Genomic DNA, 13275 nt, shown 5'->3' on the forward strand with positions numbered 1-13275 from the left:
CGGCGCCTTCGCGCCCGGACTAACGGCCGTTCCCGCCCAAACCAACGGCCGCTCCCGCCCCGCGCGCAGGCGGCGCGGCCGCGCGCCGAGCGCCCCCGCCAGGCCCGGCCAGCCGAGCGCCGAGCCGCCGCCGCCATTTTGCGGAAGTGCGGCGCGGCGCCGGCGGCGGGTCGGTACCGGCACCAGCACCGGCACCGGCAGCGGGCCGGGGCGAGACCCAGACCCCCTCCGGGCCGGGGCGAAGGGGCGCGTTGGTAGAAGGCGCCGCTTGTCCCGCGCAGGATGTTTCACGGTATCGCGGGCCCGCCCGGCATGGGAGGTGAGTCCGCCGCCACCGGGGCCGGGACTAGGCCCCGCGCCTCCCCGCGGGCCTCGGCGCCGGGCGGGGGCACCGGACCCGGGGGCGAGGGGGGGCTCCGGTGTCACCGGGCCCGGGGGCGACGGGAGGCTCCGGTGTCATCGGGGATGGGGGGGGGCCTCCAGTGTCACCGGGGCTGGGGGGCTTCGGTGTCACCGGGGATGGGGGCGAGGGGGGGCTCCCGTGTCACCAGGACCCGGGGGTAGGAAGGTGGGGGGGGGCTCCGATGTCACCGGGCCCGGGGGCGAGGGGGGGCTCCGGTGTCACCGGGGATGGTGGGGGCGGGGGGGGCTCTGTCCCCCTCCGCCTCTAACGGCCTTTTCCCCGTTTGCAGCCCCCGGGAACAAGCCGGAGCTGTACGAGGTGAGTCCGCAGCCCTCGCCTGGGCGCCGCCGCCCCCCCGGGGGCAGGACGCCGTCTGTCCGTCCCCCCCGCCAGCCCCGAGGGGCCGCGCCGGGGGCTGCCGCGGCTTGACCGGCGTCTCCTGCTTTCCCCCGGCAGGAGGTGAAGCTCTACAAGAACGCGCGGGAGCGGGAGAAGTGAGTCCTTGCCCCGTTACCTCCCCCCCATGGATCCGCACACGTGTCCCGTAATGTGGGGCGAGCTGCGCGCCCCCCACTCCCCCCTCCTCCAGCACGTCCGTGACGTGACGCCGCTGCTCTTCCTCCTCTTCTGCCTTCAGGTACGACAACATGGCCGAGCTCTTCGCCGTGGTGAAGACGCTGCAGGCGCTGGAGAAGGCCTACATCAAGGACTGCGTCTCTCCCAACGAGTGAGTCCTCGGGGCGGCGCTCGCCCGGCCCCCGCGGCGGGGTCGAGCCCACGGGGCTCCTCAGCACCACGCTTGGCAGAGACGAGCGCTGGGGCCACCACCGAGTTGACTCCAGCCCCTTCCCTCCGGGAATACCCTTTGGAGGAGGGTTTCGGCCCTTCGCAGACTCCGGCAATTCCTGAAACGCCTTGGGAGGTTCCTCGCCCCTCTCCCACCCCAGCCCTCTCCCCGTGCCCTGTCCCCTTCTCCCCCCTTCCCTCCCACGTCAGGGAACTGAGCTCCTTGGAAGCTGCTTATCGGATCTTTTTGGTGTCTGTGTCTCCGCCGTCCGTCCTGCGCGTCCGTCACTCTTACGCGGCGCTCTGTGCCCCCTCCCGCCCTGCCCCAGGTACACCGCGGCCTGCTCCCGCCTCCTGGTGCAGTTCAAAGCCGCCCTCAAGCAGGTGCAGGGCTCCGAGATCAGCTCCATCGACGAGTTCTGCCGCAAGTTTCGGGTGAGTCGGGCTCCGCGGTGCCGCCCGGCCGGGGGCACCGTGATGGGAAGGCAGGGCGGCGCGGTGCCATGAGGACGGGGGCTGAAAGCAGAGGCGACCGTGCGGACCGCCGCTTCCCGGGGCGTTCCCCGCGCGGCTGCGGCTGCCGGCTCCCACGGGCCTTGTCTCCCGCAGCTCGACTGCCCGCTGGCCATGGAAAGGATCAAGGAGGATCGGCCCATCACCATCAAGGACGACAAGGGCAACCTCAACCGCTGCATTGCCGACATCGTCTCCGTATGTCGTCCCGTTCCGAGGGGCGGGTTCGGCATGTGGCTTCCTGGGGGCCTTGACTTGCCCAGGGCTTGTGGCCCGCTGGCCCCGTGGCAGAGGGTCCCACGGCACAGCCCGTGGGTGGTCTCGGCCCTCGAGGTCCGTGCGCTGCCTGTTACGGACGCTTTGCTCGCCGCGGCGGCAGGAAGCTGCGGCGCTGGGGCGGGAGGCACCCGCGGGCGCGCGCGGGGCTGGGGAAGGACGGAGCCGAGCGTCTCGCCTCTCTTGCAGCTCTTCATCACCGTGATGGACAAGCTGCGCCTGGAGATCCGCGCCATGGACGAGGTGGGGACGGCCCCGCCGTGGACGCGAGGGGGGACGCGCGCAGGGGCGGCGGCGGCAGCGCAGCAGCTAACGCTCTGGCCTCCGTCCCCAGATCCAGCCGGACCTGCGGGAGCTGATGGAGACGATGAACCGGATGAGCCACCTGCCCCCCGACTTCGAGGGGCGGCAGAAGGTGAACCAGTGGTGAGTGCCGCCCCCGTGGCGGGGAGGGGGGACGCCTGCGAGCGCCGCGGCGGCGGCGGCGGGGGGGCAGCGCCCGAGCGCGCTGACGCGGCCCCGCTGCGCGCAGGCTGCAGACGCTCAGCGGCATGTCCGCCTCCGACGAGCTGGACGACTCCCAGGTGCGGCAGATGCTCTTCGATCTCGAGTCGGCTTACAACGCCTTCAACCGCTTCCTGCACTCCTGAGGCGGCCCCGGCCCGCGCCGCGGACTGTCGCGCCGGCGCTGCCCCTCCACAGACGCCCCCCCGGCCGCGGCGAGGGCGGGAGACGCTTCCTCCTCCCTCCCGGTAGTGCCCAGTCCGGGGGCTTGGGCCCCCGCCTCCCAGTCCCCCCAGTCTTTACCAGTGTTACGAGCAAGCTGCAGCAGCTGGGCTGCTCCAGTCTCCGGCGGCAGCTGCAGCTGGCCCGGTGTGCGTGCCGCCTGTACCAGTGCGGACCAGCAATAAACCCTCCTCGGTCGGCGGTCATCCTTCGCCTGTGTGCTGGGTGCCGGCTCCCGCGTGCCGGAGGCGCGGCGCTCCGGTAACGCTGGCCGTGCTGGGGCCACCCCACGGTAAGGCGAACGGCGCCCACGCAGGCTGGGGGCCGCGGAGACGCCGGGAGCAAAGACGGGCTCCTTCCACGGGGGCAGCGGGTCCCCAGGGATGCAGGAGAGCCAGGCATGGAACCAGGCCTCTCCCTCCTCACCCGTAGGGAAGGGGGGGACGCGCAGCCCCCAAAAAGCACCAGGCACATTCATAAATACTGTATAATGTTCAGACTGGTTCCAAGGATAAAACCACACGTGCCGGCACCGCCACCGCGAAGGGGAGCGTTGTGCCCGCCCTCCCCGTGCCGGGCGCGAGCGCCGAGAGCCCCCTCGGCTCGCTCCCGCCTCGCTGCTCCGCTGTGCGGCCTCCTGGCGGGGACACAGGGACCGGTTGCGGCGCCGGCGCGCTCCGTCCTCGCCCCGGCGCCTAGTTCGGGTGCTGCCGGGTGACGGCGCAGCCGGATGGAAGCCAAGGGCGGCTGTGGCAGAGGCTGGCGGGAGGAGCAGCGGCCGCAGGGAGCGAGTCCGCGCCGTAGTCACGGTCCGGGGCCTCAGAGGCTCTCGCAGAAGAGCTTGCGGTGGCGGGCGAGGACGCGCGGGGCCGTGCCGGGTGGCCCGCGCCAGGCCTCGCCAGCGGCCCGCTGGTCGCTCCGGCTCACGCGCCGGCTGCAGAGCCGCAGGTCCCGCACGCTGGCTGCGGCTGCAGCCCAGGCAGCGCCGTCCAGTGGGCCCTCCACGGAGCAGCCTGCGAGGGAAGGTGCCGGTGTCAGCCCCCGGTGCAGCAGCACCCTGCCTGCCCGCTCAGAGCCGCAGGATCCGGCTGCCGGCGCGTGCCGGGCCCATCCCGTCCCTACCTGCCAGGCTGAGGTACCGGAGCCCCTCGCACCTCTCTGCCAGGGCCGAGAGCAGCGCGCGCAGGCCCACGGCGCTGATGCCGGGGTTGGCGGACAAATCCAGGGAGACCAGAGCGGGGCAGGCGGGGAGGCACCTGCGGCCAAGGGGAAGGCGGTGAGAGGGATCCCCCCTGTCCCCGGCGTGTCCCCCGCCCCCGGCGTGTCCCCTGCCCCTCACCTGGCCAGCTCCCGGACCGCCTCGTCGTCCAGGCGATTCCCAGAGAGCGTCAGGTGCGTCAGAGCACAGCCCTCCTGCAAGGGAGCGGAGGCGGCTGTCGGCAGGAAGCGGAGGGGCGCAAACCTGCCCCACGCCGGCAGCGGCGAGGGAAGGGGGAGCGCCCCGTCCGCCCGGCACGGGGGTGAAACCCAGCGCAGCCCCGCTCACCTGCGTCAGGTAGCCGCGCACGGCCTCAGCGAGGGCCTCAGCGCCGGCTCCGGCCACGGAGCCGAGCTCCAGGTGGCTGAGGGTGCCGCAGGGGAGGCTCCGCAGGAGCTGCTCCAGCCCTGCCGCCCCCAGGGCGTTGCAGGACAGGACGAGCGTCTTCAGGTGCCCGGCTCCTAGTGGCAAACGCCCGCGTTAGCGCGGCGGCAAACGCCCACCCGGCCCCCCAGCCCGACGCAGAGCGCCGCTCACCTGCAAGGGCGCCGGCCAGCGAGAGGCGGCAGTGCCGGAGGAAGCCGGCCGCGAAGCCGCAGGCCCGCAGCCGGAGCGTCGTCAGCACGGGGCAGGCCTGGAGCAGCAGGGCCAGGGGCCGGCAGCCGGCGTCGCCCAGGGGGTTCAGGCTCAGATCCAGCTCCTCGAGGCTCTGACGGGAGGGGAGCTCACCAGCGCGGCCAGGGAAAGCCAGCGCCGGGGGGCTCCGGGGCTCGTGGGGAGGGAGCAGGGAGCTTTGCGTCCCCTCCAACCCCTGCAGCCGGGCCGCATCCGGCCCCGAGCCTTGCCCCAAGCAAGGCAGCGCCGAGCCCTGCTCCCCCCGGCGCCGGGCGCTGCTTCTCCCTACCTGGAAGGGCGCCGGGCCGGGCAGCTGGGGCACGAGGTGCTGCAGGCCCTGGGCGCTGAGCCGGTTGCCTGAGAGGTCGAGGAGGACGAGGCCGGGCACGGTGCCGAGCGTGGCCAGCAGCTCGGTGGCGGCGCCGTCGCCCAGCCCGCTGCCGGCCAGCCGCAGCTGCCGCAGGGGCGCCTGCAGCTTGAGGGCCCGCAGCAGCGGCGGCAGGTGCGGGGGGCGCAGCGGCAGCCCGCCGGTGCTGAACGCCGGGCTCTGCTCCTGCCGCTCCGTGACCTTCAGCAGCAGCGGATGCGGCTCTGCGAGGACGGGAGAGGCTGACGGCTAGCCGGGATCCCCTAGGCCGGGGCAGGGGGCTCGGAGCCGCCTCGGGGGCCGGGAGAGCCCCAAGCCCCGACCCGCAGCACCTCTCCGGAGCTCCCCGCGGGGTCGTTCCCCCCCTCACGGGGAGGGGACGGGGTCCTCACCCACGGCCAGGCTCTGGCACGCCTTGCGGTAGCGCTCGGCCAGGGGCGGCAGGTCCCAGGACTGCACCTCCGCCAGCACCTGCGAGCGAGAGCGGCCTCGGGCAGTTCAGCGGCCGCGCACGGGCCTGGGAGCCGCGCGCCATCTCTGATAGGGGGGGTCTGGCCCCGCGCTCACCTCCTCGTTGCTCTGCAGGACGTCGCCCACGAGGTCCTGGGGGGCCAGCAGGGCCCCCTCCTTCTTCAGCGTGAGCCGGGGCAGCAGCCCGCACGTCTGGTAGTAGCGCTGGGCCGCCTGCTCCGCCAGCCAGCCCACGGCGCGGCTCTCGCTGCCGCGGGGCGAGTGAGCGTCACGGGCGAGCGCTCGCGGCCCGGCCCGCCGAAGCGCAGGAGAGGGGCGCGCGAGGCCGGGCTCTTACCTCTGGGGCACGGGGATGAGGAAGACGTTGTCCTGGACCCGGACGCGCACTCGGATGGCGGGCAGAGGGGCCGGGGCAGCCGAGAGCGAAGGGGGCTGCCAGGGAGGAGGAGAAGGGAGCATTAGGAGACCCAAAGGGCACCTCTGTCCCCCCCTGCGCCCCAGCCCCTGTCCCCTCACCTGCGTGGGGCCCTGGGGGGGGCTCTCCCCGCTGCCCCCCGGGCCCTCGGCCTCCGGGGGGCTCTCGGCTCCCCCCCGCGGGACGGGGGGCCCGGCCGCCTCGGGGGCGCCGCGCTCCCGGGAGCGCCCCAGCCGTGTCCTCTGCACGAGGCGGGTGAGACGGCTCTGCGTGGTCCGGCGGCGCCGGGGCCAGGGCGGGCAGGGGGCCGCGCCATCGCTCTCCGGCCCCGTGCTCTCCTCCGAGGCGGCCGCCGGCTCCTCCAGCTCCCGGCGGAGCCGCTTGCGGGCCCCGCGCGCCGCTCCCAAGTCATCCTCCAACCAGTCGTCCTCCACGTACTGCTCGGCGGGGATGAGGGCCGGTCGCGGGGCCGGATCGCGCGTCGCCTCCGGGCCACTGCCGAGGAGGGACTTGGCGCTGCCCAGGCCCCGGATGGCGGCTTCGTACTCGGCCTGGCTCCCGCCGGGGGCTGCCGGCTCCGGCCCCGGCAGCCGGCTCCCGTCGGCCCCCAGCACCCTCTGCCGCTTCTTCACCGGCCTCAGCGGAGACGCAGCGTCGTCCTCCTGCTCCGGCCTGTCCCTCTGTGCCCTGGGGGGCTCCGCCGCGCTCCCCCGGCCCTGGGTCCCGGTGCCGCCAGGGGCAGGGGCCTTCCTGGGGGGGCCTTCGCTCCCCGGGGGAGAGCGGCGCGGGATCAGGGGCTCCGAGAGCTCGGCGTCGAACAGCTGGGAATCCGGGGAGAGCGGAGGTGCCGCGGGAGCTGCAAGGGGGACACCAGAACCGCTGAGCTTCCCCCGGCGGGGGGGAGAAGAGGGCCCCGGTCCCCAAGGAGGGGGGAGAGCCTCCGCAGCCCGGCTCGAGAGCCCCCGAGCACGCCGGCGAGGGAGCACCCACGGGCGCCCCGGCGGCGCCTCACCTCTGCCCGCCGCCGTCTCCTTGAGCAGCCGCTCCATGGCCCGGCAGCGCTGCCGCGTCTCCTGGTCCAGGTCCCTGCTGTACATGCTCACCCACTCCGCCAGCGTGCCCAGCGGCGTCAGGCCCTGCGGAGCGGGGGGACGGGGCTCGCCGGAAGCGCAAGGGACCGAGGTCCCCGCTGCCAGGCGCCCCCCGTCCCGCGCGGGCTTCCTCGCCCCTCCGCCGCTCACCTTGGCGTTCCTCAGCGTCACCGCCGCTCCCCTCTGCACCAGCAGCTCGGCCACGTCGAAGTGGCCGCAGCTGAGCGCGTCGTGCAGCGGCGTGATGCCCTCGCAGCCCGGCCCGCCGGCGTCGTCTATCGCCGCGCCCCGCTCCAGCAGCAGCCGCACGATCTCTGGCGGCGGGAGGCGGCGGTCGCTCCGGGATCGCTCCCCCGGCGCCGGGCTCTGCCCTGTCCCCCCCGCGGCCCGGCGCCGTCCCCGTCCCGTCCCCCCACGTGCTCACCCAGGTGCCCGTGGTTGCAGGCCTCGTGCAGCGGGGTCCAGCCGCAGTAGTCGCGAGGGTTCAGAGGGTGTCCCTGGAGGAGGGGGGGGGCACAGTCGCACCGGGCCGGCTGTTGCGGTTGCCAACAGGCTGCGGGAACCCTCGCCGCAACCCCCGAAACAGCCCCTTCCTCCAGCATACAGGCCCCCACCTGCTTCACCAAGAGCTGGGCTCGCCGCAGGTCGCCCTCGATGCAGGCGCGGTGCAGCGGCGTCTCTCCCCGGTCGTTCCGCCGGTTCCACTGGGGGGGCACAGGGAAGGGCGGTGGGGACCCGGCACCCACGGAGGGACCCGGCGCCCCAGGAAGGCACCCGGCACCCACGGGGGATAGGCCGCGCTGGGGGAGTCGAGCCAGGGCTCGTCACCCCGTGCGGGACGGCCCCTGGGGAGCGCCAGCCCGCGGCCGCAGCTCGGGGCGAGGGAGGAGGGAAGCGGCGCTGGCGCTCACCTTGCTGATGCGCCGGCGGCCGGGGACGCTCTTGCTGTAGCCGTCGAGTTCGTCCTCCTCGCCGTCTGCCGTAAACCCCCGTGAGGAGCTGGGGCCGCGCAGCCCCGCGGGGCCCCTGCGTGGGGCCGCCGGCCCTGCTCCCCACCCGCGCGCCTCGGGGAGCCGTCCCGGCCCGCTCACCGCTCTCCGACAGCTCCAGGTCGCTCTCGTCCAGGGCTCCGCTGCTCTCCAGCTCCTCCTCTTCCTCCCCGGCGCTGTCGCCCCCCGAGGCCGCCAGGCTCTGCAGCCGGGCCATGGTGGCAGGCGCCTCCGCGCTGCCGTGCCGCTGCTGCAGCGAGTGGAGGTGCTGCAGGATCTGCTTCTGCGGAGGAGGAAGAGGAGGAGGAGGAAGAGGAGGAGGAGGAGGAGGAGAGGGCGGCAGGGTCAGCCCCGCGCCGCCGCGGCCGGGCACGGGGCCCTGCTAGAGCCAGCGGGAAGCGAGGCCTAGTGCTTAGAGAAGGGCGACCGCAGGGGCGTCGCAAAACGCATGTGCAGAGCTCACCCCCGCGCAGGGCAGCCACCGAACGCTTACAGGGGCTCAAAGTCAGTTTTTGGGGGGGCCGGATAGGGCCCCGGGCGCGCTCTGGGGCCGCCGGTGCTCAGCGCCGCTCACCTGCAGCCGGGGTTCGCCGGCCTCTTCGGCTCGCCGCAGCGCCGTCCGGAAGCAGGCCTCGAGCTCGGCGCGGGGCTCGCCCACCTCCTCCTTGGCCAGCGCGATGTTCAGCCACGTCTTCCCCTCCTGGCGCAGCCGAGTCAAGGCCTCGGGGGCGAGCGAGGCACCGCCCGGCCCCACGGCCCCCCCCGGAGCGCCCCACGGCCTCCCCGGGGTACGGGGACCCCCAGAGCTCGGTGCAGCCCCGTCCCCTCTCCTCCGCACCCGGACTCGGGGGCAGCTCCCGAGATGAGCCCGGAGCTGGGGGCCGCCCTCGCGGAGCACCCTTTCGGGGGGGGGGGAAAAGGACCCCGGGGAGACGCGGGCGCACCCCACCTCCAGCGCGTTGCCCCGGTGCAGCGCCAGCTCCTCCTGGTAGTGGCGCACGGCCTGCGCGTGCTCCTTCAGGTCCCCGAAGGTGGTGGCCAGCGAGACGTGGATCACGGCCAGCTCCTGCGCGGGTCTCCGCAGGGCCTCGGCGTAGCCCAGCTGCGGAGAGGGTCCCGCCGTGAGCGGCGCCGGCGCACGGGCCTCTCCCTCCGCACGCCCCGGGGCCACGCTCACCTGCTTCTTGTAGTACTCCACGGCCCTGCCGTAGTCGCCGTGCTTGGAGAACGCGTCCCCCAGCTGCTCGCAGAGAGCCAGGGCCGCCGGCGGGTCACTCGCCGCCTCCTCCAGAGCCTCCTGCAGGCGACTCACCTTCGTGGCTGCGGGACGGAGCGGCGGTGAGGGCAGTCGGGGACCCCGGCAGCCCGGGCCCCGCTCCCCTCGGCGGCTCACCGTAGCGGAGGTTGCAGCGGACGAGGTCCCGCTGCCAGGGCTGCCGCGAGCCCAGCACGTAGGCTTTCTTCAGCGAGCGCTTGGCAGCCACGAAGTCGCCCAGGCTCAGCAGGACCTGCGAAGCGCCCGGCGTCGGCGAGGGGGCACGGCCGCAGGGGGACGCGGCGCGGCACGGAGCGACGCCGGGGCCCCGCGCTCACCTGGGCCGTGCTGCTGCAGCACTCGCTCTCCATGGCCTTCTCCTTCATCCGGCGGGCGCAGTCGCGGGCCCGGTCGAGGCAGCGCAGGGCCCTGGAGTGCTCGCCCTCCCGCAGGTGGATGTTGCCCAGGTTGAAGTAGGCGCGATACAGGTCTTCGCAGAGATGCGCCTGCCTGGAAGCGGGCAGGTCACAGGCAGCCCTGCCCCACGCCGCCCCCGGCCCCCTCCGCAGCGGGGCATCCCGGCCCCGCGCCCCCCCGGGGCGGGAACAGCCTGCCCTTACTCGGAGAGGAAGATGCTCTTCTTGATGTAGTGGCCGCACTTGGCCTGGTCCTTCAGGCTGTCGTAGACCAAGCCGAGGTTGAGGTAGAGACGGCTCCTCATCTCGCTCAGCTCCCGGCCGGCGACGGCCCCTGCGGCGCGTGGAGCAGGTCCCGTTTCACGTCCCACAGGAGGGGGAGGCTCCGGGAGCGTCTCCCGCCGGGCCAGGCCCAGCGCCGCTGCCTGAGCCTGCCCTCCGGACAACGGGGGCTGGAGCCACCCCTGCGAGGGGCGCGCGGGGCTCAGACATCCCCCCCTGCCCTGGGCACCAGGCAGCCCGCTCACCTTCCAGCTTCTCCTCCACGATGGCCAGGCTGGTCCTGAAGGCCCGTTCGGCCTCGCGCAGCGCCGGCACCGCCTCCACCGGCGGGCAGCTGTCAGCGACGAACATGTACGTGCGGCCGATGGTGGCCCAGGCCCGCTGCTGCTCCGTGTGATCTGAGAGGGAGCAGGCCAGCTCCAGGTGCTGGTGCTGGTGCTGCAGGCAGGGAAGGGGGGGAAGTGAGCCTCCCCGGCAGCTCGTGGTGCCCACCCTGCTCGCGGCACCGGCGCCCCGGGCACCCACCTTCAGCGCCGCCTCGTAGTCCTCCAGCTCAGCCAGGCGCTCGCCGATCTTGCGGTGGGCCACGGCGCAGCCGATGCTGTCGCCCGCCGCCTCGAGCAGCCACAGCTCCCGCCGATGCTCTTCCAGAGCCTCCTCGTAGCGCCCTGCCGGGGCCCGAGGGGCTGCCAGGGGCGAACGGAGCGGGCGGCCACCCCGGTGCGGGCGAGACCCTCCCCAAAACCCCTCCCGGGCGCCCCAGCGGCCGCGCGCACCCACCATGGCTGGCCAAGATCTCCCCGAGCTGGTTGCAAGCGGCCGCCTCCTCCACCAGGCTCCCGCTGCGCTGGGCCTTCTCCTTCGCCTTCTGCAGCTCTGCGGGGCGGAGGGGGACGGCGTCGGCCCCCCCACGGCCCCCCCCCCAGGCAGCGGAGCCCCCCCCGCCCGCCTCTGCCCCAACGGGGACCCGCAGCCAGCGGGGACCCCGTGTGCCCCCCAAAATGGCCCTGTGCTCTGCAGGGACCCCGCAGCCCCCTGCCCCCCCGGCAGAGCCCCTCGCCCGGCAGGGACCCCGCAGCCCCCCCGGGACCCCGCAGCCCTCTGCCCCGTGCCCGGCAGAGACCCGGCAGCCCGCCATGGCGCAGCCCCCCCGGGAGGACCCGGCAATGGGGTAGGCGACCCGCTGTCTCCTCCCTAGGGAGGGGGCACCGGGGGGGGGGGGCGAGGCCCCGGGACCGGAGGGGGGTTCAGGGCGGGGGGAGGAGACAGGGAACCGGGGAGAGTGGGGGGGGGGCGAGGATCGTGGGGGCGGTAGGGACGGGTAGGGACGGGGGGGGCGAATCCCGACGGACCGGGGGGGGGGGGAGGGAGATGGGGGCCGAGCCCCGGGAAGGGCCGGGCCCGGCGGGGTGCGAAGGCCCCGGTGGGGTCAGGGGGGCCGGGAGGAGGCCGAGCCCCGGGAGGGAGCGTGTGAGAGCCCCGGGGGGGTTACGGGGACCGGGGGGGGACCCCGGGGAGCGCCCGGCCCGCCCGGCCCGGCCCGGCCGCTCACGGCGAATCTCCCGCGCCCGCTCCGCGCTCATCCCCCGCCGTCGCCGTCGCCGCCGCCGCCGCCGCCGCCGAACCGCCCGCGCGCGCCGCCCGCCCCGCCGCCCCCCATTGGCCGCCGCGCCGCCCGCCCCGCCAATCAGCGCGGGCAGCGCCGGAGCCTGCCTCGCCCATTGGCCAGCTAGCAGCACCCGCCCCTCCTCGGCCACGCCTCTCCGACGGGGGGGACTACGGCTCCCGGCGCACCGCGCGGCGGCCGCAAGGGCTGCTGGGATCTACGGAGGCCACGGGGGAGGGAGGGGGGCGGCACCGCGCCGGGCCCGGGGATCCCAGTGCTCCCAATCATCCCCAGTGCTCCCAGTGACCCCCCAGGGCTCCCAGTGACGCCCGGCACCTCTAGTGCCCCCAGTACCTCTAGTGTTCCCAGTAACCCCAGCGCTCCTGGGAACTCCCAGTATGGCCCCAGGGCTCCCAGTAACCCCCAGTAACCCCCCAGCTGATGCCCCCAGTGCTCCCAGTAACCCCCCCCCCCCGGTTATCGGCCCAGGGCTCCCCCATCCCCTCTGCCCTCGTGCCTCCAGTGTTCCCAGTAACGCCCCAGCCCAGTGACCCCCAGCCCCTCGCTTCCCAGTCTCCCCAGTATGCCCCAGCACACTGTGACCCCGGTGCCCCCCCCAATCCTGCGCCTCCCCTAACGCCAGCCATCCCAGCACACCCAGCACTTCCCAGTAGCCTCCCAGTGACACCCATCACTGCCCTACCCCCACCCAGCCCCGGGCTCCCAGTACGCCCAGTCTGGTGTGCTCCAGTGGTCCCAGCACCCCCCAACATCCCTTATACCCCCAGCCCAGCACCCCCAGTTTCCCCAGAGCCCCCCAGTCCTGGCGAGGGAGAACAGGGAGCCCCCCGGGAGCCGACGCTTCTAATTACCACAGACCAGGGAAAAGTAATTAGCAAGAGCAGCTCATCCGGTTTTAATAAGGGGGAGGCGCAGCCGAGGGACACCGACACGCGCAGCGGCTCCCCCCCATCTCGCTTTTTTTCCTCTCAACTACAGCAACATACAGAAACGCAGACCACGAAAACAGCAGCGGAAACCGCTCCCGGCTGCACCGACCCCCCCCCCCCGGTTTCTCTGAAGTGTAAAAACGACAGAAAAGAGTTGGGGTCGGGGAAGGGGGCCGGCGGCAGCCCCCGCGCCCCGCTCCGCGAGGGAGGGAGGACACGCGACCCCGCCAATGAGTCCTTAGGCGGCTTGAAAAAAAATCCTTTCAGTCCTACATTCGCTAGTTAAATAAGTCAGGCGCAGCGAAGGCTGCGAGGAAGTCGGCGCCGGCGGGAGCGACGTGCTACAATCGGTGGGTGTCCGGTGCCGGATGCGTTAAGGCTCAGCTCCCGCGCGCGGGGAGCCGGGAAGGGAGCGAGAAGAGAGCTCCTTGGGGAACGGCGCCACGCCGGACGGCCGCTACGGGGCAAGAGGCCTCTCGGTGGGGCCGGCAGTTCCTTGGGCGCCGGGGCGGTCGGGCGCTTCCCTCGGACGGCGGCACCCGGGTCCGGGGCGGCCTCGGCCGTCGCGCAAGCGAACAGGCGGCTCCTGCTGTCGGAAGGAGGATTTCTTGCTCCCGGCGGCTCTTCCACGCGCGGTGCTGCACGACGCGGCCCGGATGCCTTCGGCAGCGGCGCAGAAACTCTTCCTGGGGGTGGCGGCGGCGGAGGGGGGAAACAGACCTACCTGCGCCACGCGACCGGCCCCGCTCCGAGCACCCGAAAACCTCCCCGCCGCCAGCGACGCAGGCGGGGGAAGCAGCTCTTTGGTATCGAGTCGACAGAAATCCCAACAGAAAAGTTACAAGCGCCCCGGGGA

At 74.1% G+C, this 13275-nt stretch overlaps 2 protein-coding genes across 2 annotated transcripts; one reads left to right on the forward strand and one right to left on the reverse strand.

Moving 5' to 3' along the window:
- The first annotated feature begins 118 nt into the window (after positions 1-118).
- Positions 119-2910, forward strand: VPS28 (VPS28 subunit of ESCRT-I). The gene is made up of 9 exons (XM_067292247.1): positions 119-319; positions 693-721; positions 860-897; positions 1041-1130; positions 1519-1624; positions 1799-1900; positions 2168-2221; positions 2313-2404; positions 2511-2910. The coding sequence occupies exons 1-9, from the start codon at positions 283-285 to the stop codon at positions 2626-2628; spliced, it is 666 nt and encodes a 221-aa protein (XP_067148348.1). The 5' UTR covers positions 119-282; the 3' UTR covers positions 2629-2910.
- A 492-nt stretch (positions 2911-3402) lies between these two features.
- Positions 3403-11467, reverse strand: TONSL (tonsoku like, DNA repair protein). The gene is made up of 24 exons (XM_067292575.1): positions 11416-11467; positions 10644-10739; positions 10389-10531; positions 10109-10301; positions 9786-9915; positions 9504-9675; positions 9304-9418; positions 9088-9230; positions 8860-9012; positions 8485-8610; positions 8013-8193; positions 7833-7897; positions 7536-7625; positions 7346-7418; positions 7072-7235; positions 5753-6966; positions 5512-5662; positions 5337-5415; positions 4867-5168; positions 4500-4671; positions 4251-4423; positions 4044-4117; positions 3827-3960; positions 3403-3717 (listed from the first exon to the last, which is right to left on the reverse strand). Exons 1-24 carry the CDS (start codon positions 11444-11446, stop codon positions 3524-3526), a joined length of 4368 nt encoding a protein of 1455 aa, XP_067148676.1. The 5' UTR covers positions 11447-11467; the 3' UTR covers positions 3403-3523.
- Between the last annotated feature and the right edge of the window lie 1808 nt (positions 11468-13275).

This window comes from Apteryx mantelli, chromosome 2 (assembly GCF_036417845.1).
Source record: "Apteryx mantelli isolate bAptMan1 chromosome 2, bAptMan1.hap1, whole genome shotgun sequence".
In the NCBI taxonomy this organism is placed as follows: Eukaryota; Metazoa; Chordata; class Aves; order Apterygiformes; family Apterygidae; genus Apteryx; species Apteryx mantelli.

Coding starts and splice junctions, on each gene's coding strand:
- VPS28 (XM_067292247.1), top strand. CDS start 283: ATGTTTCACGGTATCGCGGGCCCGCCCGGCATGGGAG. Junction 2,222..2,312: donor AGATCCGCGCCATGGACGAG/GTGGGGACGGCC, acceptor CTCCGTCCCCAG/ATCCAGCCGGACCTGCGGGA. Junction 2,405..2,510: donor CGGCAGAAGGTGAACCAGTG/GTGAGTGCCGCC, acceptor CGCTGCGCGCAG/GCTGCAGACGCTCAGCGGCA.
- TONSL (XM_067292575.1), bottom strand. CDS start 11,446: ATGAGCGCGGAGCGGGCGCGGGAGATTCGCC. Junction 9,916..10,108: donor CGTGGAGGAGAAGCTGGAAG/GTGAGCGGGCTG, acceptor CACGCGCCGCAG/GGGCCGTCGCCGGCCGGGAG. Junction 4,118..4,250: donor TGCGCGGCTACCTGACGCAG/GTGAGCGGGGCT, acceptor GCTCCCTTGCAG/GAGGGCTGTGCTCTGACGCA.